This window comes from Vanacampus margaritifer, chromosome 8 (assembly GCF_051991255.1).
Source record: "Vanacampus margaritifer isolate UIUO_Vmar chromosome 8, RoL_Vmar_1.0, whole genome shotgun sequence".
Taxonomy (NCBI): domain Eukaryota; kingdom Metazoa; phylum Chordata; class Actinopteri; order Syngnathiformes; family Syngnathidae; genus Vanacampus; species Vanacampus margaritifer.
Genome location: NC_135439.1, coordinates 23348562 through 23376415, shown reverse-complemented (window position 1 = coordinate 23376415; position 27854 = coordinate 23348562). Strand labels below are relative to the sequence as shown.

At 39.0% G+C, this 27854-nt stretch overlaps 1 protein-coding gene across 4 annotated transcripts in view; it reads left to right on the top strand.

Moving 5' to 3' along the window:
• The window catches only part of cadpsa (Ca2+-dependent activator protein for secretion a), a 186908-nt gene extending 160605 nt beyond the window's left edge, over nucleotides 1-26303 (top strand). For all 4 annotated transcript variants that reach the window (XM_077572524.1, XM_077572525.1, XM_077572522.1 and 1 more), the window contains 2 exons: nucleotides 20481-20585; nucleotides 21050-26303. In XM_077572524.1, coding sequence (XP_077428650.1) covers nucleotides 20481-20585; nucleotides 21050-21223 — 279 coding nt within the window. In that variant the 3' untranslated portion in view covers nucleotides 21224-26303. The remainder of the gene's footprint in view (nucleotides 1-20480; nucleotides 20586-21049) is intronic.
• Nucleotides 26304-27854: the final 1551 nt, after the last annotated feature.

The window sequence follows — 27854 nt, the reverse complement described above, 5'->3', positions numbered from 1 at the left end:
AACCAGTTATTCAAGTCATTTAGTAAAAAAATAAATAAATAATGCATAAGCCAATAAAGCTACAAATAAATCAAAATATATGCTTTCTTAGCTGAGCTTCCCATGGAAAAAGCATATGTGAAGTTTCTCAAAATTAACCACAAAATGTTCAACAGCTTTGGACCCTAAAAATCGAGAAACAAAAAGATTGTGTATATACATGTTTTTATTCTAACCTGGCCCACTAACAAACAAGTGTCGTGAATATGCCCTGTGTGTTTATGTGTTGAAATAATAGAGGAAAATGAATTTTGGTCCTTTAGCCCCCTCCCTTCCTTGGTTTAGTTCTTGAAAGAGTGGCTGAAGGGGCCCAGATTAAAACAGATGTGTTTAGATGATACTGGAGAGGGGACTTAAGAGAAGACAGCCAGGGATCATTGATTAAAAAAGCCATGTCTTTAACTTGAGACAAATCCAGACCAGCACTGATATGCCACATTTTCCTGCCACATGCCATTCGTACCCAGCAGAGCCAAGTAACATGGCAGCCAGGTTCGGAGTAAAAGGGGAAATGGGTTTACGGAAAAGGAGGATTGAGCTGGCGCTGTACAACTTGAGCGTCTTAAAGCCAACCCCCCTTTCTCCAAGCCTCCCTCATGGTTTGACTTGCAGATACAGGGATTACACAGGTCAATTATATACTTAATCTGCCTTTGCCCGGAGGGGATTAGGAGAACGGCTCATTGATTGATTTGAAGTATTTCCGTTGACCTTGGATGGTTATCAGCTTCACAAGCGTGGCGAAATTGCACTTCTGTGTGACCAACTTTAAACCGCTTTTTAATCGCAGCTGCTCCTCCCGTCTCGCTTGGCTCACCAACTGCTGAATGGCTGTGGCGGAGTGGGGTGAGGGCAGGGGTCAGATTGAACTACAGATTGAAGGATTTGAGATTGTTGTCGTCGCCACCACTGTACTTTGCTCGCAGCGGGTGATGGGTGGCTGATGTTTGTGTGTGGCAAGCGGGTGAGGGGGAGTGGTTAACTTGCCGTGGGGGGAAAGGAATTCCAACAAACAAGTGGGTGATGAAGCTGCTGTCATACCACTTGACGGTCCGGGGTGTTTCACCTCCTAGATCCGGTCACGAACAGCCACACCAAGTGAACAATTTAATCAATGTTGAGCTCAAGAAACATGCAAACTTAACTCCCTCAGCCAGTCAAGCACTCAAAAACACCATATTTAGATGTGTACTTTTGTACATTTACACATTTTTACACAATTTGTATTAGGGATAGACCGATTATCAGCCAGGCCGATTATCAGTGCCGATATTTGGCATTTTGACAAATATCTGCATCTGCCTTTTTACGAATCTGAAGCTGGTTTTTCACTGAGCGGTGATTGCTTGCGTAGTGAATTTTGGGTTTTCATCAGGATTTGTAAGATGTTGTCGCAAAGACATTTTGAACATATTCAGACAATTTTTCACTGTCTACAAAGATCTTTTGAAACCTTTTACGAAAAGCCCAAATAAGCTACATTCACATGCATTTGTCACTCAGTGAGATTTAAATTTATGCTTTATAAAAAATATTCTGACACTGGGAACTCCCTACATTTTTTATTAAAAAAAAGAAAAGAAAAAAAAGTTTACATGAAATTATGTAGAATTTTGGAAAACTATATTTACAGTGGAAAACTTTAGGGAACTATTTACTTGCTTAGCTTTTAATTTAGTTTAACACATGCTGACGACCTGGAAGCTCCCCTGCAATTTTTGTTATATTTTTTAAACAAAGCTGTCAATTCTTTATATGTTTCAAATTAAAAGTTGTTGGGTTTTTTTAGGCGAATAATTTTTCTTTTACTGCAAATGAATATCAGCTTGAAATATTGGTTATCGGCCTCCTTAACTACTAACAATCGGTATTGGTATCTGCCTGGAAAAAAACATCGGTCTATCACTAATTTGTATTCATGTATCCTTTGGAAAAATGCATTTCATAATATTTTTAATTGCGTTAATGTATTTTGTCAAAAATACGTTTTTATCCTCTTAAATTATTCTGGAAATGTTATAAGATTCATTGTGTAGTTTGTCACTTTTTTACTAATGACTGCCACCTCTGGCCTTAAGCATAACTGCATCCTCTGTGTCAAGCTCATGCATGGTACGAGTATGTGCGCTTGAATAAACTGGGGGGGGGGGGTCATGCTTGAGAGTTGAGTTCACGCGATAACATCCGTGTATATAGAGCACTACTGGTAAACAATAGTCACGCTTGCCTGTCGTCACATCGATATGCTTTTTGGACATTATTTCTAGGACTTCTCCCATGGCTCTTCTACCATGGGTAAGTAGGTTTTGTGTTTAAATAGTGTTATTTTGTCATGTTTAATTTATTCTGATCTCGTTTTTTGTCTTTTAAATGTCATGTCAAGTTATGTAGTTAGCTAACTTCCCTCCTAAAAAAACAAGTTCGCAAACGGTTTTATTTTGAAATATACCGGATCTACCTTGATGCTGACGCCTGACTTCCTGTCCGACTCGTGCAATTTATTCAGCTTCATGAAAATCCGCATGCAGAACCCGGAAAAAATAGAAACCTTGCGGAACTCTTCCACAGCTCCGCATCCGATATGCACCGCATACGCATCGTACTGCAGCTGATGTGAATTGGCACGCAGACTCAAATGCTTTCTATTCCTTGCGGCGTCTGTATGGATGCCGTTACGCATCCGTTATGCATTCAGTGTGAATTGGGCGTAAGACAGCACAGAAGTCAAGTTGTTGATGGAAAGGGGAGATTTGAAATTGGAGTAAGCTATTGATGATGTTGGGGTTATTTTCAGGGTTTTTTTTTGCTTTGAGAATTTTGGTGATTGCTGTGAATTTCAGGGATCCAGGACTGACCTAAATTTGATAGAGGAGCTGTTCATTAAGAGATGAGAGGAGGGAGCGATTAAAGACTTGACGTGTAATAAGGGGATGTGGTTGAGAACTGATATTGGACTTCTCATGTCAAGGTGATTTCAATGAGTTTCAAAGGGGTTAATGGGGGAAATGTGACAGCTGGTTGGGTGGAGATGGGTGAAAGAGGGATGTACAGTCTTGTCTAATGGCTTGACAAATTTGTTTGTAGTGGAGAAGAAGATTTTGGTGATGTTATAGCGGGCAAGTATGAGATGTAGTAGTAATTGACGTGACAGAGGTGGTCAGTTCAGGCTTGGTGGTAAAGTGGTTGGTTTTCTTGTAGAGCCTTTCTAGTTGTCATTTACAGGATTTCATGGTGTGAAGCGTACCAAGCAGTGCAGTGCTTTTGTTTTGATTAGTTGAGTGAAAGTGATGCACAACGTTGGTCTGGGCATCAAAGAATGGGGAAGGGGAAGCAAATAATTTCTGATGATGCAGGCCAAGAGAACAGAGAGAATGATGGATTTATATATGTTTAAAGGGGGTGGACAGGCATTAGATGTCCAAAATGATTGCAATGTGGTTCGAGATATGGAGGTTGACGTTAGTGAGTTCAGATCCACAAGGTGTCGATGTGGAAGTTGAAATCACTGAGAACAGAGGATGAAATGGCAGAGACGTGAAAATGAGAATTCAGACAGGAAGGATGTTTTGTTTTTCTAGATAACGGCAGAGATCAGAGGAGTGGGGCCAGGAGGTTTAATGACAAGTTGTTCAAATGAAAAAACACTAACAGTGGGAATGTTATTTTGACATTCTTCAGATTGATAACAGCAGCACCGGTTTCAATTTCAGATACTACTACTGCTCTGAAGCAAGTCGAGATGACTGAGGAATGGGTGGATGTTGGACATATTTACGCATGGTTTATTGTAATGACGTGAGAGGATTTAACTGTAACAGCTGTTTAACAACTGTGACTGAGTAGTGGGATCTGAGTGCAGAATATGAATAATCAGTCTTGTGGCAGTGGGAGAGTATCAAAAGTGTGCCAGATGAAAAATCTAAATCCATATATATGGTTGTGAGGACAGATCCGCTGGTTAAGATGAATTCATAACAGGAGTGGAGATACTGAAAAAAATGAATAAACGTACAAGTTTTAATGATTTCCGATTGTCAGCGGGACTCATGCTTCCAGCCCACGTGGACATTAATGTTACAGACAGGATAATAATTAACATGGATTGTGTGAGATAAGACATAGATAAATTGTGATAAAAACAATTACGTTTGCAACAACAACAAAAAAAATCAGGTGTAAGCTATCCCGTTTGAAGACTGTGATAATAGAAATGCATTTTTAGATCAGATTATGTGATGTCCTTCAAACAAAATGTTTACAAATTAAGTTAAGACAAAGTCTCAAACTGGGGAATTGCGTTAACATCAAAAAGAAAAAGTAATGCAAATATTTCAAAGATAATAGAAGCCCTATGCAAAAAGCATGCGACACCGCTAAACAAAAACTTGAAGGAATTACATGACCAGATTTACTATCGTTATCACGGTAACACTGCATTGATGTTTATTTGTGTTTTCAAGGCGATTGTATAATCTCTTACGGTTAATGCAAAGAAACTGTAACACAGGGGTGAGGGCAAATCATGGCTATAGTCATGAGTCGTACAAATAGTAACAATTTTTAAAAAGCCCTGCCAAGTGGGATAGGTTTGATTGACCGTGTGTGACTGTTTGAACAAAAAGGTTTCGCTTCTGTTTAATGAAGTCTGTAAGCAGCTTAGAGTCTTAATAATTACAAACAGGGAGCATTTTGTTTACCCCATTGGTTTCTTTGGGGCTCCAAATCCTGGATGAAGATTCCCATCTCTGTGTTGCTGGGAAGAAACAACTAAGATCACTAAAGCCATGAGGTTCAGAAGCAGAAAATACACGTTTAATGGAGACTTCTTCTTTATCAGGTCCTGCTGGTTTATTGATGAGATCCGGTGGGGTGAATTGATCAAGGACCCACATGTTATCTCTGGGGTCTCTATCACCCTTTTACCTCCCCCTTTCACCCCTCTTCCCCTTTGCCTTGTTAAAAAGGGTGGTACGGTGGCATTTGTTTGATTAACTTGCCTGACAAAAGTGACAGCTGCTCACGGGCGTATGTGGATGAGTGGCCCAGCGCCGCTCCCTCTTTGTACATCTGTCAGAGTCGGAGCAGGGCGAGCGGGGTGAAAAGAGACAAATTGGACCCAAAAAGAAGGCCATTCACCTTCACAAGACCCCCTCTGGCACTCCACCCCTCTATCCCATTCAGGTGCTCGGCGGGACCCTCAAGTGCTTGCTGGCTTATTCCATTTTCGCTCCCTCTATAGAGTTCCCTGAGCCCACAAGTGTTTTAGACCTCTTTTCCCTTCCCTCAATCCACCCCTAAGCGGCTCTTTGTGAGGAGAATGGCTTACTTTTCTCAGGGCCTGGAGCCGGCGGCTTTTTTCCCTCTTTTTTTTTTATTGTCGACCACAGAGCTTTTCTGTTGCTCATTGTGTGTTTACTCAATGACTGGTCGCTGACCATAATTCCAACTGTTTAGTTTCTCACAACACAGCCCACAAACACCCTCCTCCCACAATCATGCGTCTATGTGTTTGAAACAAATCGCCATGTTTTTTTTTTCTGCCCATCAAGCTAACACTACTCTTGTAACTCAAAGAGATATAAATACTGCTCAGCTTTTCGATAACTATTTACCTCCCTTGTTGGTTGTTATCAGGGCTCTAAATTAACACCCGCCAACCTGGATTAAAATCATTTTGGCGGGTGGTTATAAATATTTACAAGCCAATTTGGCTAGTAAGGCACGTTTCAAGACTCGAAGTAAACTTACAAGACGTTGTGCAGTCGTGTGCACTTGCAGAAAACTAGCTCTGAAAATGTCATTTGCGCACAGTTAGAGGCACTGTTGTTGTCGGACCTCGTCACAAAAAGGTGTCTCTACAGCTGAAATGTATAGTGACTTTTAATTGGGAGGTACCGCGGGAAGCGTGTCACGACTTGTCTTCCTTCTGGACTTTCACAATGAGCATTTTAGTCTAGCAAGCGTCCACGTCCCTCGCCCAGAACTCATTCGGATTGGACAACTTTGACAAGAGTGACATTAACTCATTCACTCCCAGTCATTTTCACTGAAGCAACCCCCTTCATTCCCGGCTGTTTTGCTGGATTTTGACCGATTTCGCAAGGCCCACAGAATATTGTGTTCTCTTGCTATAAAAACATAGAACCTAATGAAAGAAAGATTAGAGTCTCAGAGTTTCATCATTATTCACAAATCTGTGGGGAAATTGCTTTTTGCAACATTACTAACCCTAACCCTGGTTGATCTCTTATACTCTGCTTCCACCTGAGTTGAGGTCTGTTGGGCGCACCGAACGAATTAAGGTGAGAAACGGTGCGCATATAACATTTGTATGTGAATGATGAAAGCCTAAAGATGGGCAGTTTTCTGACGTAAATCAATCATTAACATGTCTTTAAATGTGTAGAATTATAAACATATCAACATACTCTCATAATTGAAAGTACAAAAGTATGTTGAGTTGGAGATGTTTTAAAAAAGAGCAGGCCTTTCACAGACCGTATGGATGTGGGAGTAACTTTACTATATGTTTCCGAATCAGTGTATTTAATTCAACATAGCATGCTGCCTTAGACATACTGTTGTTACTTTATGTTTAACGGCTTCAAAAAGAAAAAAAAATCTGGGGGAAATTGACTGGTGAAAAATTTTGTTTGGCTAGTAACTTTAAAGAGTCACCAGCCATGTTGGCTGTTTCATCAAAAAAGTTAATTTAGAGCCCTGGTTGTTATAGCTTTACTGTCCTGTTCTTCAAAAGCCCTTCCTTAACTCACTTGTTGGCTTAAATGTCCATTGAGCCCATTATGTTGCCATGCCAGCAACGCTCACACTATGGTCAATGGTCAGCAGCAGTTCGCCTTTTGTGTGTGCACGACAATCAAAAACAGTTTGAGACCTGTTGGCTTATTGAGGGAAAACTTAGTCCTACTGCTTTAGTCTTGCTGCTCCTTCCCCCTCCTCGAGCAATCCCCTTGCTTCAATGGGCAGGGACAGTGAGTCAAAAGATGACAACATCCAGTACAAGATGTTGAGCTCCATTCATTTGCCATGAACAGCACCTTTCTTGTCTATCCACATGGAAGCAGATACATTTAACACATTTAAAGCAACTCTTGACAAATGCTGTACATTTTCAGTCCCAAAGCACATCGTATTGAGCGATTAAAAAATTGGGTTTACATGACTAAACTCCAGAAAAATAGGCATGTTTGTTTCCTTTGCTGGTTGTTATAGTAGTGCTACAGTAAAGACCCTTATGCAGAGCTGCCAACTGTTACAGATTGTCTGTATTTTGTTACAAAAATCAATCCGGCCGTAACATGAATATTACGGATATAATATTTTTTTTTTTAAACGCTAGCTCCGGTGACGTAATACGTCACTGTCCAGTCCTGATGAGTACAAGCTAGTTAGCAGAATGTTGGGGAGTAGTATCATGTGATCTATTTGACATCCAAGTTTAATGTTAGTGTGGCCCCCATGTTTTATGCAGAGTAGTTGTCCATGCCATTTTTTGTGTGTCTGTGTATGATTGTTTTTTTTTTTTAATTAATTGTTTTTAAGCTGCCAAAGCTTAGGCTCATGGTTTTAGCAAAACGTAACTGTGACAGCTAGTGCAAGGAAAATATATCCTGTTTTAGGAGTCCCAATCATGTCCTTTTCAAAACCTGCCGTAAGAGAAATGTTGGCATAAAGAGCAGCCGATTTCAAGAAAAACAGGAAACTGAATGTTTTTTGTTGAATACGGTGCAACCCAATATGCCTTGAATGCACTGAGAATTTTGAGGTGCTCAAGAAATCAGATGTCATTACTCAACTAGACATGCTGAGGAGTAAGCAAAGTACGAGGGAGATGACAGAGAGGACCATGTCACCAAACGTATATTGTAAAATGTAAATGAAATGTAAAATACATTATCATCATCAACAGCAAAAAATAAAATGTTCCTCTGGGGTAGTATTTTTTTTTTCTCCACATGACATTTCCTCAACAATTTATTTCACCACATGACATTGTGCTGTGCGCACATTAACAAATTGCCTCACTCAAAAAAAACGTACTGGCAATAAATAGACATTTTCTAATAACTAAAAAAAACACGAACCACAAAATTACAAAGCAAATACAGAACAACTGTTTAATAACATAACCCTGCAAGTCTGACGCAAAACACAAATTTCCTTTCTGAACATGTTAATGTAATCTCATGTTTTGAACCCGGATCAGTGTTTTTTCTTCTCCTTCCAAATTGGTTCAAATCTTACTTGCAAGATAGGAACTACTAAAATTGTCTAAATTGGTAGTCATGAGTTTAAGCGAACAAAGATCACAGCCGCGGTTCCACAAGGGTTCATTCTTGAACCACTTATATTTAATATCGACATGCTGCCGCTTGCTCAGGTGATAGAGCATATCATCTCATCATACTTATGCAGATGACACGCAACTTTACATTTGAGTGTCATAACATAACTAGACCTTACTTTCATTAAGCAAGTGTATTAATCAAATCTGTGAGTGTATGGACCAGAACTGAAAGACAGAAGTGTTTTAGGCCCAAAAAGTGATAAGCCCAAGGTCAATGCTCACCTTGTCTCTATGCCATTGAAAACTACAAGTCAAGCCAGGAATCTCGGTGTAATTATTGACTCAGACTTGAATGTTCACAAGCACTTAACAGCTAATACTAAATCTGCCTTTTGCCAGCTGAAAAACATAGCTTGAATTCAGGGTTTTCTGCCTCAACAAGAAAACATTTATTCATGCTTTTATTTTCAGTAGGCTAGATTACTTTACTGCGATTGACTGGCAACCAGTTCAGGGTGTATCCCGCCTACTGCCCGAAGCCAGCTGGGATAGGCTCCAGCACTCCCGCGACCCTTGTGTGGGATAAGCGGTCATAAAAATGGATGGATAGATTACTGTAATAGTGTCTTTACAGGTCTTTAAAAAAATCAGGCAGCTGATCCAAAATACTATTGCCAAAGTCCTTACAAATACCAGGAAACTGGACCACATCACATCACAAAATGTTGCTGCTGGGGTATAGATCTCCAAATGGTCTTGGACCAAAATACATGCATGATCGATTAATAACGTATGAAGCATCCAGACTCCTCAGTTCAGAACCAGAACCAACCAAAGTGAAGCAGCATTTAGTTATGATTTTCACGTGTGGAACAAACTCCCCGAATACCTGAGGTCTGCTCAAACTGTCAATTCATTTCAACTAGTATTGGACAGCAGGCATTTTGGTACCGGGCCACAAAGAGAAACTGAGTCTGAAAGAATTTTAAGTTGGAAAGTCAGGTGCACCCACCTGCGCCTTTGTCAAAATGCTCATCTTAGTCACGTGATACAGAAAAAGAAAGCACACAAGCTAGAAAAAAATGAGTAAAAAAATAAATAAAAGCACTTTTTTTTCTCCATACTAGAATAATGCAATGCGTAATTAACAATAGTTAACAAAAAATTAAGTGCACTTGTCTAGAGGAAACATGCATTTCATTGAAGGTAAAACTTGTTGTCACAGGTCTAAGTCAAATGAAATGTATTTATTGTGTGTAGACCAACTGCTGTTAGAGAGCATCTGTCAACTTGAAATGTGTACTGCGTGGTAGTGTTGTTGTCATGTGAAGCAGGGAAAGTTGCATTTTCAGATGTATGAACATTTGTGACTGAGGAATGGGGAATGACATCATTCAGTACCCCATTAGCCCTGTGTGAAAAGCTCCATGTGCTCTCTGGGGGTCAGGCTGAGACCTACTGTTGGGTGACAAGTTGAGCTTGCAGCTGGATGGAAAGGGGGATTGTGGGCTGGTGCTGGTAGTGGGCATGGAGGGAGGGCTGTGTTTAGGGAGTGTTCCGACCTACTGTGTGAGTTACTATGGTAATTGAGTGTCTTCATCAATGGGGCCTCTCTGCTGAGCTTGTGAGCTGGACTAGAATAGGCCAGCAGTAGGCTCTGAAAAGCAGAGCAGGTAGGATTAGACAAATCCATTGTGCGAAGTGCATAATGTCTTGTAGTCAGATTTAGTTTCCACTCCCTCTTGCTGATCCTTATCATTGTGTGTGTTTGTGTGCATATATGGGTTCTGTGTGTTTATCGGTTTCGTTATGTGTATTTGTGAGAAAAAGTAGTGTTGCTTTTGGTGTTCATGCTTCCTTCTCCCTCACAAGGAAACATGTCACTTGACATTAGTGTTGGTGCATCCACAATCATCATTCCATGCGTCCTGCTAATTGCAGACACAGCTGGGTCTCAGCAGGACATTCTCTCTCTCACTCTCTCGCCCCTCTCTCCTTTCCCTCCCTAGTTCTATCTGTCTGTCTCTCTTTTGACTGTATCTCTAGCTCCCTTCCTCTTTCTTGCTGTGTCTCTAAAGTTGGCAAAAGCAATAACTTATGGTTTTGATAATGTAATGACAAAAACTTGAAATAAGGGGCTGAATATTGTTCTATATTCATGAAATACCTCCTTTAATGTCTATGGGTCATTGATAGAGAAGGATTTTACTAGCCCCAGCACAGTTACATAAAATACTTATTCTTTATTATTATTTTCCATTATCTACCTTTTTACTATCATCTGTAATTTAGGACATCCATTATTCCAGACATACAGTACATCTATAATAATAATAATAATGCATCAGCCCTCTATAGTGCTTTTCTGACCACTCACAGACACTTTACAATGGATACATTATTCATGCCTGACACATTCACACTCCGGTGGTGGTAAGCAACTTAAGTAGCCACAGCTGCCCTAGGACAGGCTGATGGAAGCGTGGCTGCCAGTGTGCACCTACTGCCCCTCCGACTGCCACCAAACATTTGCACTCAGACACCAGTGTGAGTGGCACAGGAGAAAATGCGTGTGACGTGTTTTGCACAAGGACACAAGGACACATGACTCGGGGGGAGCAGGGAGCAAACAGCCAACCTTCCGGTTACTGGACGACTGGCTCTACCTCCTGAGCCATGGCCGCCACAATTAGAAAAAGCTTTCTATAGTCATACCAGATGATGGTTGGTTGCACAAAGTTTAAATCAAAGTCATCTTAAATCAAAGTTATCAGGCTAACAATTAGCCATCTAAACAAAACAAGCTAGCTAGCTACACCAGTACATTTATATCGGAAATATATATTTGTTGGACAAAATTAATGTTAATATTTTTTTCAGGTCATACCCCATGATGTCCAAATAGTTGCTAAAATGGTAACTTTTTCACATAGTTGTGCAACAGTACAAACCTGATAGATCCTCCCATGTGTTCTTGACTTTCTTGTGGATGATGTCTTTAAAAAAAATAAAAATAAAAGTCCCAAATTAGTTACTTCTTTTTGGTCGCACCTCATGATAATTCATATAATGGGCATCCATTGGACAAACTTAGCTGTCAGTGACCACAGACAGGATTTTTTATTTTTATTTTTTTTGTCTCTATGGAACAGCACAATAGATTTTAATCTATAAATCGATCAAACTTTATTTATATAGCAGTTTTCAAAGTTCTTTTCAATGAGATGACACCGCCCGAACCCCCACCCACCCCCCAACCACTAGCCCACAAGGATACAGACCCGCACAAAGATTTTAAATAAAGCAATAAAAAATATAACTGAAACGTATACTTCCTGTATTGATTTATTAAGAAGTAATAGAAGTATGATATTTGCATTTTAGACAATTCTGGACAGATAAAAAAATCTATTGAAAACCTGTATCATAATAGAGGCAAAAGAAAAATATGGAGGAGGGGAACAGCTCATGCTCCAAAGCATACCACGTTATGTGATAAACACAGTGGAGGCGGTGTTATACTGTAACATAGTCATGTATGGCCCCTAATTGAACGGATTGACTGGTGTTTATTAATGACGTGACTGCTGAGTGGAGGCTATGCAGCGTATTCTTCTTCAATGACCTAATCACTCGCCTCATTTCAATCTACTGGTTCATGATTTTCACAAACGAGTGACAGAAGTAAGTCCCACAAACAAGCAACAACTGAACTCAAGGTCTGGCAAACCATCTCCAGGGAGAAACTTCGAAATTAGGGATGTTAAGGGGCTCTAGACTTTAGGCAAATACTGATATTAAGGAACATCCTGAGCTATTAGTTTAGACACCTGAATGTTTTTTTGAAAGAAATTGCATATTTATGTAGGTGGTCTAACACAGCCTTAATACAGATGAATAGATACCTAGAGGAGGAGCAACAGAGGCAGAAAGAGGCAGAGGCCCGGTAGCTTGTAATCCCCATGTACTCCCTGTGGTGAGGCCCCTCATCAGCTCCAACATTCCTGGCTCTCAGAGGCACAAAAGCTCCTGAGCAGCCCCTCAGAGGGTTCACTGACCTTACAAATCGTTTTATAACTTTTGTGTCTGTAAAAAATGTTTACACATATTGGATGTCCTTAGTTGTCTGTGCGCTTCATTTCTACTTAACTCATCGCTAACATAGTTTGCATTGTGCTCGAAGTGAACATAAAATATGTTACCTTTCAACTGTATTGCCTATTGTTCATTGCGTGAAACAGTCCAAGAACAGATGATGTCATGTAACTCATTGATGAGATTGGTGTTAAGTCACCATCCATCCATTATCCAAACCACTTTTCACCACCTCCGCAAATTCTATGAGAAAATCTTTGTTAATTTTGGCTGCAATCAAGTGGGTCGTCAGGAAAGCAGCAACAAATGAGAAAAGAAGAACAATAACTTTTATTACTGTTATGTCCGTAGATGTTGGGACATCAACACTATCCTCATCTTTCTGTCTCTAATCACCACAACAATAAATTTGAAATGAATGGAAACAAGATATGTTAACTGCTTTAGAGAATATTTGCATCCAGTTCAGGTGAACGGTTTGTATATTAGCCTCCCACTTTTTAAGGGACGAAAAGTAATGCAACAAATTAACAATCATAAATAACATTTTCACTTTCTAATACATGGTTAAAAATACTACCAGACACTGAATTTCATCATTTGTGATACTCTGCCAAGCCTCTCCTTCAAATGTCTACATTTCCTGCTTGTTCTTGGAGCAATTTCCCCTCAGTTATGTCTTCAGCAAGTGAAATGCATGCTCAATCGGATTCAGGCCAGATGAGTGTATTGGCACCCACTGTGGGGTAAACATCTGCAAAGCTAGCTAATGTTGATTTTTCATTCGTTCAATGTTGTAACGTTCGCTAAAGTTCTCTAAACGTTTGCCAACTGTTTAAATTGTTGTTTTTTGTTGTTGTTGTTTTAGCAGAATTGAATTAGATGAACATCTGGCAAACAACCCTGATGAAAAATCAACATTCACAAGATTTTCAAATGTTCACCCCTCAGTGTGACCCTTTGATTTTTGCCAACATTTATCAGAAAAGTCGATAAATACAGCATTCGCTACCTTCGCAAGCATCCGCTGATGATGGCTCAAATGCAGAGGTCAAATTTTATGTACTTGTGTACATGACAAAAACAAGATGATTTCATAACCTTAACCTCAAGAACCAATCCACTGATCTGAAACTGTTCACACACGAACCCCATGCAAATAATGCATTTATTTATTTTTTTTATCAAATGAATGATATGCCGTTCAGTGTGGTCGTCTTGCAACCCTGAGGTTGTAGTTTCGACCCCAGGCCAAAGTGACCATGTGGAATTATCCTTGAGCAAGATACTGAACCCTCAGCGCTCTGATTCTGTCATCAGTAGGTAAATGAGTAATCAAAATTTAAAGCGCTTTGATGGCCTTCTAATTTGGAAAAGCTCCATTCAATTAATTACCATTTTCTATTTTTTTCCACTCCAAACCTTACTCCAAATGGTACTCCTTACATAAAAACACTGACACGTAGCAATGTGAGCTCTTTAAACATAGCAAAGCACATCCTCCATCAAAACAATTTTCATTTCACCGACAACGTGATACTCCTTTAGGGCATGATTAAGATCTTTGGGTGTCCACATGTTAAAGAAGATGAAAGCCAATTGACACTAAAATGAACAGTGACTGCCCCTCTTGTTTATCTCCTTTTGGCAAGAACTAAAAGAAAATCATCAGAACAGATGAATTCACCCAATCTCTCTCTCTTTTTAAAAAATTTTTTTAGGGTGCATGGCAGCAGGGGGCTAGCGCTTGCTAACAGCCAAAACAAGCGTAATATGACTCTGAATAATAATGCCATAACCCGATAGGGCCTAAATCTGTGATCCTACTGCTCCCATTTCTTCAACCAGGATATCGTTAAATGTGTGTGAGTGTGTGTGTTTGTGTGTGTGTGTGTGTGTGTGTGTGTGTGTGTGTGTGTGTGTGTGTGTGTGTGTGTGTGTGTGTGCGCGTGTGCGTGCGCGTGTGCGTGCGTGCGTGTGTGTGCATATATTAGTGGGTTATGTCACCTAGTGACACGCTGATGAACCCCTACCTATACACAGGCGACAAGCACGCTACACACAACATTGCATACACACTGTCACATGTACACATATACATCTGCTCGTCCATCAGCGCTTCAAGCGAGAGCTGGGAGAGCGAGCGAGCGACCTCCTGCCCCCATCTGACACCAACCCACCCTTGCCTCTGAAAACTTCCACCTACTGCCATACACAGAAACCTCGCCTTGAAGCCAGCGTTCACACCCAAGTCTTAACATGCCACTTGGTGGGGGGGAAAGGGGGCTGGGGTGTCACCAGCAGGATATGATTCAAAAAATGGCAGACATTTTCTTCTTCTATTCATTTGCATACATTTGCCATGTGGTGTGATGAAAGGGCAATGGCCTTTTTAAGATTTGTAGGTCAAATGGGTAGATCAGATGAGCATCCAGACATTTTTGTTTTTATACAAGTTTTAAAGCTGTCTACAGAAAACATAATGGCTGTGGTAATTTATGGAATTATTTAATCTTGATTCTAATAGCCAACTCACTTGAAACCAAGCTCTAATGTATAATCAACTGTAGATAAATCCCTTGATTTCCCTCAAGGGCACATTCAAATTACACCCCGGGGAAGAATGTCAAAGGATTGTTTTTGGCAGCAGCAAATCTTGAGCCCACAACACTCTCTGCTTTAAACCCGAGTGCCTACAGACAGGCTACTGCTGCCCGTCAAGCTACTAATATGCTCAATTTGTTATTATGAGTTTTGACATACCATATTTCCCTCATTTGAGACCAGGGGCATTGATTTATTCAATAGCCTAGGCATTGAGTAGGGGGAAGGCCTTCGTTTGTACAAAGGCATTTTAAGAATAATACTGTAGGTGAAAAGATCAAATATGTATGTTTGCATGCATATATATTTTTAATCCATAATGGTGTAGATTAAAATTTATATTATACACACTAGGGGTGTGAATTGCCTAGTACCTGGCGATTCGATCCGTATCACGACTCATAGGTCACAATTCAATTCGATACGATTAATCCCGATATGGATCTATAAATTGATTATTGCGATTTTTTAAAACACTAATCAGTAAACTTGCCCATGTACACAGTAAGATTTTTATGAAAATGTATTTATTCATCTGAAACTTCAGCCTTATAAATGTGAGCCACTGTATTTAACAAACATCTGTTTCTTGTTTAAACAGCATTGAAATAAAATATTAAGGCTCAATGTTCCATTAATATAACATTCTTCCATGCTTAACGTGTGAACCCTAACCCTAAGTAAGATGTATTGTTGAATATTTCCATAAAAATATTGATGTTTAAACATCGATTCGGCCGTATATAGAATAAATTCGAGAATTGCGTGCTGTAATATCACGATATATTGCCGAATATTTTTTTTTTAACAACCGTAATACAAACATACAATATTAGAATTTACAGTATGTCATTACATTGTATGTCAAGTGAAACTGGAACTTCAACTGAAACTAAGGATAAATGCAGCATAATCACAAAAAAACGAGACAGACTGCAAAGTTCTCACCAGCATATACTCAGCAAAAATATAAATGCAACATTTTTGGTTTTGCTCCCATTTTTCATGCGATGAATTCAAAGATCTAAAACTTCTTCCACTTACATATTATCACAATTTTTCTCAAATATTGTTCATAAACCAGTCTGTCACGTTTCGATTTTGTGGGGTTAGGTTTTTGTTTGATAACTCAGCATTATGCTAAATAAAGTGCTGTAATTAGTAGGAACCATTCACTTGTTTCCCCTACATGAAGCAATCCTATCTTGGAGTATGTAATGGAAGACAATTGCACCCTACTCTTAAATGTGTTACTCATGTCCCATGTACTCCGGAGGTGGCCAAAATGTAATGGTCCGTCATTTGACACGCCCTGGGCACACTTGTCATTGTCAGTCCGCAATTTTTTTTCAAGCTAAACCAAACTGTAAACATTAGTCCGTCAGTCGATCATTTCAATTTAAACACACGACCTTCATCACTTTGTCACCACTATTTTAGGACTAATAGACAGAGGTGGGCATTCCATAAGTATTGACGGACTGTCCGTCATTCCTTTATTCATCATCAATGAAACGCGCATCCGTCAGAGCCAGACTGGGAGACCCGTCAGTACTTGACCCAATTAGTTACGATTACAATAATTATAATGGACTAAAACCCACTTCTGTCAGGGTTTAGTCCGGCACTTTTTTTTTAAGTTTCTCGTCATTCGTCTACAAAACATGCGTCCGTAATGGACTGACGTACCTTCTGTGAGCACTGACGGAATGCTCCACCTCTGGTATACTCCATAATTTTATTTTGGTCACCTTTGTAGAAAAAATTTCTTCATCACAAAGACTGGATATTGGAAATCAAAGCAAGGCATTGCTTGTTTTGCTAGTTTTGAAGGCCACATTGCAAAGACTGTTGCCACATGCTGTATTACGCAAAGCAGGGTTGGTACATGACAATCAACTGTTTCTTGGAAGTTGGCTACATGTTTTCTGTTTCATCTTTTGTCACCCCCACCCCCTTTCTGAAGAAGTTCTTCAAAGAAGTGTTGTTGTTTTTTTCGTTTGTTTTGTTACTTTTGCTAGCTTATCGTCTTATTTTTGTACTACCATATCACATGACAATGTCTTTTGACATTTTACACAGAGGCTCAAGTGGTTGTACCTCATTTTCAAAGCTTCTTTCATACTCTAATGATCAATAAAATATTTTTTGTCCAGTTTCTCGGGTGTCTGCTCTGGTACCAAATGCCTGACGGGTTGATACCAGTCAGCGGCCCAGGGGTAAAAAAAAGAAAAGACTGATTCCAAAATAAAAACACTTTATAACCAGCACTTAACAACTTGCAAAACTGAATCAAAGTCTTGCCCTGTTGCTGTCTAGATATTGATGGCATTTCCTGGATCAACAATCGCTGTTATAATTTTCTTCAAATGGGTAGAACACTCACATTGGCCCTAAAAAGATCTAAAAGTTGATGAAAATCACAGGCACTATGGGTCGACAAGAATCCAAATGCCATGGCAGCAAGAAAACTTGTGACATAACTGTCAAGCCTCTTTTGACATAAATGAGGAGGAGTAAAGCAGAAGAGCACACAAAATGGCTGCTGTGAAAAATGGCTGTAGATGGGAGCTGTGTGGCACTGTGTCTAAAAAGTCTAAAGAACAACAAGAAGTGAAGAAGGACTGGATGATGCAAAGAGGGAGAGCAGCCAGTCACTCCAAGCCTGGCCTCTCAGTGGGGGGTTATGCCTGGGGCGAGATCACAGGCCTGCTGCCACGCTGAAGCCTTCACAGGCACACAGCGACAGATAGGATGCTGCTGGCACCAGGTCGCCGCTCTGATTCACCCTCGTACTGCATGGCCGCAGCCATCTCCTCCTCACCCGTGTCCCACTCGCTGACCCGAACGCTTCGTCTTCAGCTGTCGTGGTTGCGATTGTGGTGTGCTTTTGAGCTTGTTGTGTTATTGGTCAGGCAAAAATGTTCAAAAATTTGATCGCACTCTGATGATGGTTGGCACTGTTTTACCCTCTAACACCTGCGCAGGGCTCTTTTAAAAGTGTTCCTTTTGAAAGTGCATTTTAATACATTAGAATATAGTAGTATATAGCTGAATTTATTTTAGCAATTGGATTACAAAAAGTGAAACTCATATGGTTTCACCACACTGACATATTTTATAATTTTATTTGTTGTAATTGTGATGCTTACAGCTCACGAAAACCCAAAATTCACCATCTCGGGAAGTTTGAATATGACATAAGAAGCCATCAAAATGATTTTAATTTTGGAAATTAAATAGTAGTCTGTAGACTGAAAAGTATTTTCCTATTTGTTAAATGAATCTAGATTAGGTATGAAACTTTTTTATGATATTCTAATTTATTGAGTTGCACTAGGGTGTTGCTCATTCTGTAGTCTCACTCATCATTTACTGGTCGGGTGTTCAGCAATTAATCAAAAGTGATGACAGAGTGGTGTCCAAGTCCAACTGTTGCCATCAGAAAACGTTAATAACTGTACATTAATAACTGCATTTAAGTAAAGTTTGTAATTAATTGGTAATGTTAAGAGATAATGTTGAGTCGTTCAACCTAAAGCCAACCCCTGCCTAAAGCGTGTGTGAAACGTCTGCGAAGTCGGCATGGCTCCACGCGGCGAAATGACGTCATTTCAACAACTATGCGCCTCCATGCAGCGTCCACACTGCCCACATTTATTCACCGTGCACCTACGAGAATTTGTAAGCTACACAGACGGTCCAATAGTGTTTGGGTTTTTTTACTCCCCGACTGTTTTCATTTATTTTGTATTATTGTAGACTATTCACCCCCAAACTGTTGATGTTGATAGTTTCCTGAAAAAATATATATATCGTCACTGCTATGTGTCATTGTTTTTGGGATGAAACTGAATGCCGACATCCCAAAAATTTTAAACTTGAAAAAAAAATGGACATGAGTGTTTTTCACGTAGAAGTGACGATGGTGAAGTGTTGTTTAAATGTCGTAGGCACTTTTCACTGCCTCCTATAGTCTAATGTCACAATGGAGACAAGCCGAATTAGATTCACAAACCTCAAACATTTGCAGAGTTTCAACTTCAACTTCACTGTGTTGGCATTTGAGTGGTTGGTTTACAAAACTTACTTACCAACCCAAATTATTTACACAACCCAGGACTTTCGAAAGTGTGGCTTGATGGTGACCAATCTCATTTTAGTAATTGACATCAATCAAATATCAGCTGCAGAGGTAGATGCAGTGTTCCCTCGTTTTCCACTGAGGTTAGGTTCCAAAAAATACCCGCAATAAATGAAATCCACGGCGTAGTTAGCATTATGTTTTACATTTATTATAAACGTTTTAAGGCTCTAAAACCTCTCACCACACACATTATACACGTTTCTCATCGAGGCATTTACATTTTCTCACATTTCTCTCCTGTTTAATCATTCTCAATGTTCAAACCTTCATAAATTTTATAAAATAGGTACATTACTGTAAAAAAAAAAAAAAGGCATACAAAATTGCACTAAAAAAAGAATCTGCGATACAGTGAGGCCGCGAAAAGTGAACCACGTTATAGCGAGGGAAGTGTACTCAGAAACTACAGCTTAGCACCTGCCGCCCAAATTCTTCCAAGTCATCTCTAGATTCAACATGCATCCATTCTTCTGCGACCCTGACAATTGAAGTCAGTCGCCTTCTATTAGTATCAGCCTGTACTCATTATTATCCATCAATTACACTTGACAACAGACGGGCCCCACAGAGAAACATCTGAAAGCTTTGGGCTCCCGTACACAGTGTGCCTCGTAGATATTAGATGTAGGGGACGCTGGTCTAAATTGAGCAATGACAGAATCTCAAGGTTGTAATGAGCACCTGTAGAAATGATACAGGCCGTTAAACTATTAGCATCTGATCTTTTAGTATCTATCTCACGGGCAAAATCTCCATGTATTTTTGGTAGTTTTGTTCAAGAGAAAATAAGATTTAAAAACCAATTTTTTCATCAGAAAAAAATAATCAATTTTAACGGTCACCACAAAAACATCTTAATATATCCTTTAGTCCTTGCTTCTATTAGCATACTAGGACACCTGCTTGCTACTGAACAGAAACTACAGTCATTACTACTTACAACATGCTAAAGCGACACAAGATGTTTCCTGGCCTTCGACAAGTGCCTATAGGTCTTGTCACCACAACACATTCTCACAACATTCTGATGAGTGCCAAGAGGATCGTTCATAGTCATTCCTCTTTATTAGGATCCTATTAAGTGATGCCTCATTGTCAGCTGCTTCTTCCTGGAGTAAACACTTAAATAGCCCACTGTGCCGATGGGGCTGTTTGAGAGGAAGAAAAACATTTTTTTTCTAAATAAGGATCCTATGCAAAATTGGATGCGTGTTGTTTGAACTGGATCAGATTGTCAGTGCCTTCCTGCTTGTCCGTCACTCATCCACTTGTGCTCTTCTCTCTCAGCAATGGTACACCAGCACAATGAACCTCATCGGAACATGGCTTACTGATCGCATGGACCTGCAACTGCATGTCTATCAGCTGAAGATTCTCATCAGAATTGTTAAGGTGACAACTCCATTTTACATTCAAAATGCATTTCATGTCTGTTGAAGGTGGTACTACTTCTTTACAGACCGACACGAGTAAGAGTACTCAATTGTTGATACCGATACCACTAGTACATAAAATTCCACCCCCCAAAAATGACAGATTTTAAAGAAGCCCCATATGTCCCAATATACCATTTTACTTAATATTACATGAAATTAATGGCAATTTTCCATTGTACTTATTTCTACTTCCTGATTGTAAACCAGCCACAACAGGTCGACCGATACTTGTGTCGGCCTCTGTTGTGAGTAGCGATCCCATTTATTTTTCAAATGGTCAATTTTCACCGCCGTGGGCGTGAACACAGCCCACTTGATTCAAATCATCTTGATTTAAATCATCCTAAAAACAGATTACAAATGTACAGTACTGTCTAAAATGTTTTTAACACTGTTTCTGATTTGTTTTATGATCTTTAGAAAAAGTACCGTGACTTCCGCCTTCAAGGGGTCCTGGACTCCACGTTAAACAGTAAAATGTATGAAACTGTTCGAAATCGTCTGACCTTAGAAGAAGCCACGGCCTCCGTGAGGGAAGCAGGGATGCAAGGTATTTCCATGAAGGACAGTGACGAAGAGAGCAGTGATAATTAAATCAAGACGACAACAAGAATGTCAAAACACTTACAGCCTTCCTGAGGCCAAAACACGTTGGCCCAACGATTGACATCACTTGTTTTGTGAGGTTTTGTTCATTGTTCATGTAAGAGTTTATTGTTTGTCAGAATTAACACAAAGGAAATGGATCTTGTGTCTGAAACTAGTGGTGCAACAGATCATCAGGATTGGTTGGTGGAAAAAAACAAAGTGCGTATTCGATACCATTCTGACATGTCAAGGAAGCTGAAACATACTCAACGTAACACGCTAAGCCTAACTTCTAAATAAAGTTGACCGAATACAGTAATACATTGACGGCAATGCAAATAGCCTTAGTAGACTTTAACTTTGAAGTTTGCCCACGTCGTGGCATGATGGCTTGCTTGACTTCCCTTTTAGACGTTTCTGTATCGTAGTTGATTGACATTGTAGTTGCGTCCAACATCAACACAACGCTATCCAGAACTCATGTTCAATTGCTACTTTAGGATGCTAGGAAACCACTAATTAATTACGCTGTCATTGTATGATACGGCAGAAATCTCCGACGTAAGTGGCTAGCGGCTAGCTGTCAGCATGACCAACGAGTGTCTGGCTGCCGGCTGGTAAGTTTGACAACTGGTACCTGCAACCTGTCTTACTTGAATTATTTTTTCAATATTCTGGACCAAGGCTACGTTGTAATTCACTCTCCAAGTTTTAAAGGAAAGGAATGTGCCTTAAATTGCACATTGAGGGCTTTTCATTATAAAAAAAAAAAAAAAAAAAAAAGATAAGTAGAACTTTGTCTTCATTTATTTTATAAAACACTTTTGCCCATTAAAAAATAAAACATTTGATTCAAAATGTCAAACTTAGCTGTTAGATTTTAGTAACACAACTTTAAGCCATTAATACCTTGTTCTTGTAAACATGGACCATGTATAAAATAAGAATGTTTCTGCCTCATGTTAAATTTAAAGTTGTGTTCCTAAATCCTAAACGGCTATATCAGGAATTTTTATTATCATTTTTTAATTTAATGGGGGGAAGTGTTTTACAAAATAAATGAAGACAAAGTATTATTTATCTTTTCTTTTTTACTCAAATCCGTGATCCGATCCGACCCGAACCATGACTTTTGTGATCCGTTGCACCACTATCTGAAACACTCGCACGGTGTAGGCTACTTAGTCAAGTTCTTGTGTAGGCTTGAGATTGAATTCACCCCAACAACAAAATATTAATAACCAAACAGTCATGAAGGAAAAATAGTAGTAAAACATAAATGGACACTGTAAACAGCACAAGGTAATTCAATACAAGCCGAGTGGAGAAGGCTACGTTATGTTCTGGTGTATTGAAGTATTGTGTCAGTGTCAAACATCACAAATATTATTAAATTGTCACTGATTGTTATTGCTTCACTGAAAATGGCACTGGTAAAAAAAAAATAAAAAGTGTAGTGGTAAATCATTTAACATCAAGTTTTCAGAAATATTATTTGAATATTTTGTTTAGTTCTTGATTTGTGTACTTAAACTTCCAAATGTTCTGATCCAATATGTTTTGATATTTTCTTTTCTCCCAATACTGGCGTATGTACAGCTATAATGACTGAGCAGCGAAGGTAGCTACTGCATGTTGTATTCTTTTAAGTGGCAAGTGAGAATTATGTCACTTGTCTTTTTGTTGTTAGAAATCCACAACATTTTTCAGCCCCCAAAAAACTGTGTATTGTTTAATGTATTTAATGCTGCCATTCTAAACATACCAAAATGTCTTCAGTTTTGACACAAGACTCATTATGTATTCTCTTAAACTTCCTCTTTGATCAACCTGTCGCTGAGGTTCCAGTTTGTACCACATAGGCACAGCAACAAATACACAATACTGTATGTTAGACTGTTCTCGATACTAACATCCACAACCAGCCTCTTTGTACTGGTTCTCCATTGGTAGAACAGAATAACTGCGAAACATGCTGCAAAAATACATGAATAAAGACACGCTGTGTTTCATTGCAGTGACTGCATATGAGATCTCAAAATCTGCAGTGTGGTCGATACTAACGCCCAGGTTTGGGAAAGGCATTAGGCTGCATTTACTTGATTGACCATAGAAAAAAGAACAATGAATTATTCAGCTACTTAATGTTTCGTTGCATAGTATAGCCGAGGTTTGCAGCTGTAGCTCATGTTTACATAACTGATACTGTTTTGTTTTGACCACAAAACACAATATACTTCCAGTGAAGTTGGGATGTTGGCTAAAGCGTAAATAAAATCAAAACAATACAAGGATTTGCAAATATAAAAAAGTATTACTCAGTTTGAATTTGATGCCTGCAACTTGTTCCAAAAAAGCTGAGTTCAGGGTGTTTTCCTTTCCTTTTAACTCATTCACTCCCAGACATTTTCACTGAAGCAACCCCTTTCACTCCCGAAAAGATTAGAGTCTCTTCTTTCATCAGGGTAAAAAAAAGTTTTTGTACCTGTTTCCGTTTTGCAGTAATTAGCATTAGAATATAGCTAAGTTTCATCATTATTCACAAATCTGTTGAAAACACTGGGAAAAAGAGCGTGTTGCAACATGGCCTGGTGGATCTCTTATACTGTGCTGCCACCTGCTGGCCTTTTTTTTTTTTAAATAACTACCATTGCTTTAAGCTACCTCTTCATGTCAGAAGCTGCATCAAAGCCTTCTGTATGCTCTTGCATAAAAAAAAACAAAAAACAAACAACAACATAAAAAACGTGTAAACACGTTTTAGGGAGTGAAAGACAGTGTTAAAATACGTTTTTACATGTTTTTAGGTTTGAATGAGTTAACAACACCCCATAACTGTTTGGGAAATGAGGACACTAATTGTTGAAGCTTTGTTTGTGGAATTTTTGTCATATTTTGCGCTTCATAATGTAGACATGTGTGGACTGCTGGCAGACCAGTCTAGTACTCACACTCTGACTACGTAGCCATGGCTTGGCATTGTCTTGCTGAAATAAGCAGGGACATCCCTGAAAAAGACATTGCTTGGATGGCAGCATATGTTGCTTCAAATTACGTACCATTCAGCATTAATAGTGTCTTTAGAGAAGTGAAAGTTACCCACGTCATGGGCACTAACGCACCCTCATACAATTACAAATGTTGGCTTTTGAACTTTGCACTGATAACAATCAGCATACTTCTTCTCCTCTTTGGCCCGGAGAACACATGCATAATTTCCAAAAACAATTTAAAATGTGGACTCGTCAGACCACAGAGCACTTTGCATCGGTACATCTGAGATGAGCTCGGGCAGACAGAAGCCAAAGTGCTTTTTCTAGGTGTTGTTGATGTATAGCTTTTGCTTTGTATGGTTGCATTTATAAATGTAGCAATGAATTGTGTTAACTGACTGGTTTATTAGGTCTTCCTGAGCGCAAGTGGCACCTTTCAGAGAGGCTCCTTTTATACCCAATCATGGCAGTCACCTGTTCCAATTACCCTTTTCACTTGTGGAATGTTCCAAACTGTTTTATTTTTAACATTCCTCAACTTTCCCAGTCTTTTGTTGCCCCTGTTTCAACTTTTTTTTTAAATGTGTTGAGTGCATCAAATTCGAAATGAGAGAACATTTGCACACATAAAAAACATAACGTTCATCAGTTTGAACATTGAATATCTTGATTTTGTAATGTATTATATTCAATATATATTGAAAATGATTTGCAAGTCATTGTATTCTGTTTGTCTATATATTTTACACATCACAACTTTATTAGAATTGGGGTTTGCAGTTGAGAGTCATTTAACACAGCACCTCTGCTAGTTGCAGCCGAATAGTTCTGTACAATTTGTCTTAATTGCTCGAAGACACAATAAATCAGGTCCACACATCCAACTGATTTTATGATAAACAATCCATTATGGCCAGAGACATACGGTATATTCCGTGAAATCATAATTTCTGACCGACTTAACACATTCTAACCCAAAAACTTACATGCGTTTTTTTATTAAAAAATTTATGCAAGCGCATACAGAAGACATACAGGCTCTGACATGAAGAGGTCATAAAACAATGGTAGTTATTACAAAAAACGGCCAGCAGGTGGCAGGAGTGTATAAGAGATCAGCAAGGGCCATGCTGCAACAAGCTCTTATTTTCCCAGTATTTTCAACAGGTTTGTAAATAATGAGGAAACTTGGCTTTTTTTTTTTTTAGGGCTAATTCCTGCAAAACGGAAACAGATACAAGTGTACTTTTTTCCTGATGAAAGAAGAGACTCTAATCTTTCTTTTGGTAGTTTCCATGTTTTTGTAACAATAGAACATAATATTCTTTGGGCCTTGCAAAATCCAGTAAAACAGCCAGGAGCAAAGGAGGTTGCTTCAGTGAAAATGGCTGCGAGTGAATGAGTTAATAGAAGAACACCCAAAATATATTATTCGAATATTCGTTCAAGCAAAGTAGCAATTGGTAAAATACAGTTTGGCAACAATTTATGTGCTGTGATAAACATATTGGCCATAGCAGGTAATATAAATGGCATCAACTTTTAAATGTGTTTAATTTACGAATGAAAACATTTTGGTAAATGGAAGCACATTCATATGCTATTAAAATGAATACTGTACATTCTGGGAGATACACTTGCCGCAAGCTGTTTGATTAGAAAGGTTTGTGCATTCCCATGTTTTATGTGTTAGGTTCTTCTTAGTGCTGAAATCAACACAAACTACCTGCTTTTGGACGCTGCTAAAACCACTGCCATGCCCGTCATTTTTTTTTTCACGTGTTTAATTGTTTTTTGCTACTCATGTATCATTTTAGTTAGTTTATGTACATTACAACCTTTTTTATACTCCCTTCTTTTGGAAATGGATGGGAAGTTTTTCAAATGGATAATGGGAAATGGTGTCTTTCTGTATTTAACTGTATTTCGAGTTATTTTCCTGTAAAAGTGCTGCATGTATATTCGGTATTCACGTTTCCAAATGTTCCTGCACCAATATGTGAAGTTACCGATTTGGGTTTGTTCCGCTTCTGACACCAGGCAGAATGCATCAATATCAAGAGCATTTGAATAAAGGTGGATTGGCAACAGAATTTCTTGCCTCTATTGTGTAACAGTTGTTTGATTACAATTGTATTTTATTACAAGAAGCACTTTTCACGCTGTGGCAGTTTGCTGCAGAAATACATATGTTAATACGCAACACTGGCCTCGGCCCCACCCTCCAGTTTCATTTTCTTAAGAAAAAATCTGAGATTAATGTGGATTAAAGCATCATCTTGAGAGTTGATATTACCGTCCAGAAGGAGATTGAAAGAATTGCCACAGCTCAAATGACCAAAATCAAATCAAGGGCCAAAGATGGAAGATAAAACCTAAGGCAAGGGGATTAGTTATAATATAGTCCCAAATTAAAAGAAGAAAGGATGCTTTAAATGATTTTTCTTGTGGGGGTCAGGGGACAATAATCTTCCTACATCTACAGAAGAGAAAAACAACATTTTGGATCTTGCACTACATCAAATACAAAATATGAATAATTGATTTAATCATTGATTACGCCAATAAATTCTCACATCAAAAAGGGCCGTTTACTGTTTTTCCTCTACAGCAGGGGTTCTTGGGGCCCAACTTTAACTGTAAAAAGTGGCCCAGCACCCATTCAGAAATTGTGATTTATGTTGAAAAATTAAATTTCGTTAAGGTTTATAAAATCATTATCAAATAACATGTTACAATGTGGTCATCAATGACAGAGGCCGACTTACCATTAGGCAAACTAGGCAGTTGCCTAGGGCCTCACGTTACTGGAGGGCCCCATAAAATTCCTCATACACTAATGGCCAATATAGTTTTTACTTATTTACGCACATTAATTATGTTTTTGATCCAAATCATTTTGCTAAAATGCCAGAAAAAGGCTTCTTGTATCTTATCTTGTATATTTGAGGAAAGCAAAAAGTTGATTGCCAAGTTACCAAAAATGACAAATATTTTCATTGCGTCTATGGCGACTTACAGCCTGCAGCAGCAATAACAAGATTGACGCCTGTTGGGGACGCAAAAGTAGTGAGTAACTGTTCACTTTTCACTGTTCACATTTCCCCTGTATCTATAAGTATTTCTTCATCTCATTGAATTTATGAGGGCCCGTTATCGTTGCAGCTTACCACCCGCATGACGGTTGCTATTTTTAGAACAAGCCGAGACATGTACGTCACTACCCTGGCTATGTGACATATTTAAGCTCATTTTAAATGAATGTGTGTGCTGTTGGACAATTTAAACAATGTTCATATATTTGTAGCATCACTTGTTTCTCTTGTGAGTTGCAGCTAGACTGTTTTTAGGCTGGTCATGATGCATTTTCCAAACTGGCCCAGAGTGATTTCTTTTTTTAAAGTTTTGTCTTAAGAAGTCCCCCCGCAAAGGAATATTCTTTCACTTTAAGCATTAAATAATCGTTTGGGGGTTTTCACTGAGCAGGAAGGCTTTGAAATATGTAACCAGCAACATAATGTACAGTGCTCAGCGCAAAAGAGTACACCCCATTTGAAAAGTTACTTTTTAAACAGTATCTCAATGAATACAAAAACAAGTGGGAAAGTGTTTTCTTTAAGTAACACCCATTTATAATCAACTGT